Below are 6,422 nucleotides of genomic sequence, written 5' to 3' on the forward strand. Positions count from 1 at the left end.
TCGAAATTCTGACTTAGTATCTCAAACCGCTTCGCGGTTCTCGATAAACGCTCAGTGACTTCAAGCAGAGTCACTTAACAATTGCTTCCAGAGGTTTCCAGATCAAACTATAGATTATTGAAGTTATAATATCAATAATTTTGAAGATCAAATGCATACGAACCTGATCCACGAGCATCTTTAAGCGCTTAGTTACTAATGATAAAATGCGAGATGCTGCTCAAACATGCTTGATTATTACACGGTTATTCCACAAAATCCCAAATTGTATGTGCGAATCAATTATCTAAGATTTTTGACAGCTACCTGATAAATTTCTGATTTCGCTCATTTTAAAAATCTACGTTAATATTAATGTTCATAAAGGCGCGGTACCAAAGTAGTAATCTGGAACAAAAACTTTGCCTTTGTGCCACTTACGTACGCATTCAATTCCAATAAAAATTGATTACGTGTCTTGTCTCTGAGAGTACCGACTCATTCTTTCAGTTGAATGTCCATTGGACCAAAATCAAATAAGAATTATGAGAACTGCCCTCAGCAATATCTGGACTGAAATAACTCCATGGTAACCAAGGTACGCAAATAATACTTGCGTACATTAAAAGCTATCAATGCTTCCAGAATAAAACGCATGGGTTTTCTCAATACTTCAATTTGGCTAAAAATCTACATAGAAACTCTTCAATCTATTTAACGTGACTTATTAATACGCAGTATGAAAACCGGTAGATACTTTGTTCTTAAGACAGTTTTCGTTCCAAACAAATAACCGGACAAGAATTAAGTTTTGCATTCGTAGAACACAGTTTTACAGAGTTTGAGTTTTCTCAGTTTAAATGAAATAAGACTTCAGATCTAGGTGAGGTGATGCCAATATATTGTACGTATCAATCTTGTCTTTCAATCGGAAGCCGCGGGGTTTTCAGCAGTCCTGGGTGAAATATCAAAAATAGATAAGATACATGTTACCAAATCTTCAATGGCCTTTTGAATACCAAGTCACAAATAATCGCGCTCAACTTCAATCATCCGCATTTCGCTGGAGTACAGGAGTCTTCGGCACGCCAGGAGTTTCACCCACGAGGCTCGTATCGTACCCTAGAGTTCGTTTTCTCGTGGTTCCCTGGCGACTTGGTGACATCGGAATAGGGGTGAAAGCCGACCTCGGACCCCCCGCCGCAACAGCCGACGACATGGCATCGTATCTACCGTTAGAGCTGTTCCCATTATAACTGAGGAACCCACTATGACTTCCGATATCGCCAGTTACGTCATGTTGGCGGTTCTCAGCATTCTGGCCAAGCCCAGTTACAGAAACTCCCCCGTTTCTAGCAGAATTGTCGCTGCATCTTCCCGATCCCACAGAATCTAGGACAGTTCTGTTGCCAACAGGGCCGCCACTACCCTGAGACGCGCCAACAGATCTAAACACTTGTGGGTCTGATTTCGCATCAACACTTGGGGATGTGAATCCAATTAGAAGCATGGAGCCATGTTGTATTCGTTCGCAGGTCAACCCGTACAACTCCGAGGTCAACTTGGGAGCCAGGCTTACCCACCCTTCGTTCTGACTAATAAAAGGCTGCTCGATACTTGCAGTAGTTGTCAAAGACACGCCGTCTGATTCTAAAGTGATCTCGACTTTGGTCGTATTCGGTGTTTCGTTAATGAGGCTGACGTCATTCGCTGCCGGTTCTGAGGTTGTGCTGGATCTGATATTGCTAACTTTTGCAAATGTGAGGCAATTGCTTCCGCTAGATTGCAACAAATCTTCAGTTGTGATATTCTCGATACGTTTCAAACTCTTATTGGACAACTCGATAATGCTCCCCTTATTGAAATGTGAAATTATTGCGCTGTCAATGGACATCTTGTCCGAGTCCATACCACCGTTGGCAGACGACGAGTCCCCCGAATCGTGTTGTTGGCCAATACTGGCACAGGCTCCGTTCTGAGCCCGAATGTCTGATTTTGATATAAAACCCATGGCATCAGCTGCTCCATTTTCACTGTTAGAGTCAATCTGTTCTCGTGATTGGTTGTCAAATTTCTCACTGCTGTTCTCCCATTTGACATCGATATTGTTTGAGGAGGCAGGTCTGTTATTGTTGTTATTTATGATATCATTCCCGAAGCCCGCAGATGCCGTTGCGTGTTCTCGCACAGATTGGTTCGTGAGGCCTGCTGTCTGTGTTGTAGTCGTGTTCTGATCCTCTCGCTCGTCGTCAGATATCATTGCACTGTCGTCATTTTCTTCCTCGTGAATGTCGTAGAGAGAATTCTCGTTATCTGTAACAAAACTGATATTAATTACAACTTAAAGCATCCTCAAAAAATGCTCACTTAGACGAAATGATAACGCATACTATAATACAAAATTAAAGATGAGAAAATATTTTTGATAAGAATCAAATTCATGTCTTTGAAATGAAACGCTCATCCCGCAGATATCAGAACACCTCAGAATATAACCGACGGACGAATAGCTAGCTATCAATCAACAGGTAAGAGATTGGCTTTGGTTGTGGCTATCTTAAGCACAAGTTGGCTAGCCTCAGAGGGCAAGCATAAAGAAGGGGGTAAGATTAGGGCGAGGGTGGTAAAAATCAGCAGCTTCATTGAAAAGTACACTTGAAGCACAGTACAGCTCTAAAAAATTGCTCAGAGACTTAATACCCTCGGGCATTACTAGTTTAGAAGGTTATACTGTTTTTGAAGACATCTTAAAAAAAGCTTAAATAAGACAACTTAAATAGCTCCAGCGAGCGAAGGAATGTTCTAGCTAAAAAGCCCGTTTATAATTATTGCTTCAAACGTCGTTCAAAAACAATGAATCAAATTTGTAAAAATCAATATTTAGTTGAAATTGCAAAAACCAGCAAACGTACGAAGTAAATTTTGTGTCCTGAAAAATATATTGGTATCACAAAAATTATTTATTTTGAAATCTCAGCAAAAGAAACTCAAGCAAAAAAATCAAGCAAAATTATGTAATTTGCTCTCATTTTTTTTCCAATATAATATGCTTCATAATATACAAAAAATGGTGAAAAGACAACAGTCCCGGACAAAACAATCCCGAATAGCAAATTATTATCAGACAAATCCCAGACAAAATAGTCCCAAAAACACAAATAACAATCCCAAACGAAAAAGTCCCAACTAAATGTAGAGTTAAACAATGTACTCAGAATCTTACCTTATAGATTGTATGTTAATTGTTTGTAGGTTATATTTACAACTTGTTTCGATATTTATTCGGGACTATTTTGTCTGAGACTGTTTTGTATGGGAATATTTTGTAATTTGTGACTGTTTTGTCTGGGACTGTTCTGTCCGGACATGACGAAATATTACAAAGCACATCACGCAAAGAATATTTTAATTGGAGGATTTTTGAGTTTCGATTTTTCGAGAATTTATTGGGGTCGAGGTAAGCTTTGCCCTTGCAGCTGCTGGGTCATTAACAAACATTAACAAACTTGAGGGTTCCCTGAGCCCTAATTTCGATCCGTTTTGCATCAATCGTGAGCCACACATCTCTATTAAAGAATCTATCGAACTTTGATTTTCTGGGTAATCTATTTCAATTTATGCACAATGAACAAAGTGATAAAATAACCCATTCAAAAAAACTCTTTGATATACATAGACAAAATTGATTTAGAGGAAATCCCTTTGTCGTTAAAAACACTTAGATTTTTTGTTTTATTCTACCCCATTTCTGAACCTTTTTAATTACGCTGGAGATGTACATAACTTGAAAAATGCTCAACAAATAACTTCTTCGTTCTGTCATATAGTAATCATTCGTTCTGTCATATAGTAATCATTCTTTCTGTCATATAGTAATCATTCTTTCTGTCATATACTTAATAATAGATTTCCATTGAGTTTATTTTTCATTACACTGGAGGTAAACCGATGCTTTTTAATTTGGTTATGAGATAATTGAATAACTATTTCAAAAATGACGAGAAAAAAAACAGAACAAATATTTTGGACACCTGTCCGAGCTAATTTTCAGTATGTTTATGAATTCTGGACCGTTCAGTTAATTCTTCAGGTTGCACAATTTTTTCATCTTATAATACTATGTCTTGATATCATAAAAGTTCTTCTCAAACAATTGCCGTGGTTTGGATTTGGGTTGTATCTAGCTTCAGATACATCTAGCTGGCTGTTGTATCTTACAAAATAACTTAAATTGCCTATCAGAAAATTCAAGATTTTTCGATACCACTACCACCAAACCTGACATACAAAGCCCGAATCCTAAAAACTCAATTGTTATCGATGGAATCAATGAAGCGTACATCTGATAAGGTAACAAATTCTTACGGTTGTTGACGTTGTTAGTTGAGGATGGACTGACAAGCGGGCTGCACTGGTCAGAGCCAATGGGACTGGATACGTTGGAAGTGTTCGGACTGTTGTTGGCCGTCTGGTTACCACTACCCCCACCACCTGGATTGGTGGGGCTGGATCTGTTCAGCTTGTAGTGGATCTTGGCCGGATACCTGGTTGAGATTGAAGGCTGGGAAGAACTAACGAGGTTGTTATTGTTATTATTATTGTTGTTATTGATACTCGCAAAAGTGTTGTTCGTCGGAGTACTACCAATGTTGCTGGTATAAGAGCTCTGATTCCCAAAATTAGTTCCATAACTGTTCACACTGTTATTGTTGTTGTTACTGTTATTGACACTAGAGTTCACAACTGAGAAACTGTTGTTCAGGTTGACTGATGAAGTGCCACCACCACCAGCGATGTTACCTCCGTTAAAGCTTCCAAGCCCGGTGCTATAACTATTCAAGCTCTGACTATTCATTCCAGAACCATGGACGCCAGTTTGAGAGGCGGGCACTGTTACAAACTGACCAGGTACATTATTGCTGAGAAAGTTATTGTTACTGGGCGTGATCGGAGCAGAGCCGTAACTCGCAATTTGAGGACTGGCTGTTCCGAAGCACTGAGGCTGTTGCGGTGCTATTGTATATTGGTTCTGGTGACTGATTTGTTGCTGGTGTTGCGTAGCAGGGCTATGCTGCTTTACATCGGGCAGATTAGTATGGTTAAGGTGGGAAAAGTTGTGGTTGTTATGTTGTTGTTGTTGATGGGTTCGTGATATTTGAAGTTGGTGATACGAGTTGGCGCTGAGATTAGTTTGAGGCGCTTGTGATGGCGAGAATTGGTTGCTATTGTTTGCTGATATCATGTTTACATCTCTAGTCGTGACTGCAGTGCTAATAGGGGCACTACTAGCCGACTCAGTATACACAGACGTCTGAACATCCATTACCCGCTGATTAATTATATTTTGGTAAATAAACAAAATCTAACCCAGGTAAACGGAACGTCACAATAATAAAGTCTAGTCAGTGATTTCGAAACTAACGCCGCACGAATGATATATGTAGATTGGAACCGCTACAGGTTCATGAGTGAACAGAATGGGTAGAAAAATAAGAGATATAATGGAAGTAGTTAATCTCCCAACTTAAAAAGAGTAATGGATAATGATTATAGAGCAATTCAATTGCACACTCAACTCAAAGACACAATAAATAGTAACTAAACGGAACAGCTTTGGAAGGAACGAGTAGATATTTATTATAAGGTATGAGCTTAAGAGATAAATAGATTGATAATAAAGAATAGACAAAGATAGAAAGAGTGAAGGAAAGAACGCCAGGCGAGATAAGATAGAGACAATGGTTATAACCAGTAATATTTAGTAATAAATAGTAGTAAAACTATGGCCGGCCGGTTATGACTAGTTAGGTGATGGTGGTGGTTGAATATAATATGTCTGTTCCTCTGGCTTGTCTTAGCACATAATTGTTCTTTGTTGCAACATTCATACAAAAACCTGAAAGTACACACGGCAATTACATAATATACACTCTCGAAACCCTTCCTGCGTAACATTCCATTATCTCATTGCCTTTTATCAGTTCACGACAATCTACGGGTTCTATTCAAATAACACCGCGTCTCACCCCCCCCCCCCCTTCGAATCTAAACACTCACCCAAACGCACAACTATTGACAAATTTCGCACCTTGACAAAAAATAACAATTTAATCATCCGTGTAAATAGTTAGAACCAGTAATTTTCCAATTTGCTAATTCACAACGAATTACGCTCAGTGTAATAATGTACAAAGAACTACTACATTTGCTGCTATAAAAACTATGTCACCGATCTTGAGCTCAAATGTGATGAGAGGAAGGTGGGGGTGGGAAGGGGAGGGTACTAAAAGAGCTCATGACTAATTACATGCACTCGAGAATACATACCATTGTATCCAAAAATTCAAGCTCAAAACAAACATTGTCACTTTTTTTCTTAAAAAAAATGTTGCCTAATTTTTTCCCTGGCTTGAGATGCTTTGTTTAAAAAGAGTGTATAAAAT

At 38.8% G+C, this 6,422-nt stretch overlaps 1 protein-coding gene across 1 annotated transcript; it reads right to left on the minus strand.

The window, feature by feature from the left end:
- Positions 1-635: 635 nt before the first annotated feature.
- On the minus strand, positions 636-5,904 carry LOC142344817 (uncharacterized). The gene is made up of 2 exons (XM_075396796.1): positions 4,345-5,904; positions 636-2,292 (listed from the first exon to the last, which is right to left on the minus strand). The coding sequence occupies exons 1-2, from the start codon at positions 5,300-5,302 to the stop codon at positions 1,025-1,027; spliced, it is 2,226 nt and encodes a 741-aa protein (XP_075252911.1). The 5' UTR covers positions 5,303-5,904; the 3' UTR covers positions 636-1,024.
- Between the last annotated feature and the right edge of the window lie 518 nt (positions 5,905-6,422).

This window comes from Convolutriloba macropyga, chromosome 8 (genome assembly GCF_964194025.1).
Source record: "Convolutriloba macropyga chromosome 8, txConMacr16.3, whole genome shotgun sequence".
NCBI lineage: Eukaryota > Metazoa > Xenacoelomorpha > Acoela > Convolutidae > Convolutriloba > Convolutriloba macropyga.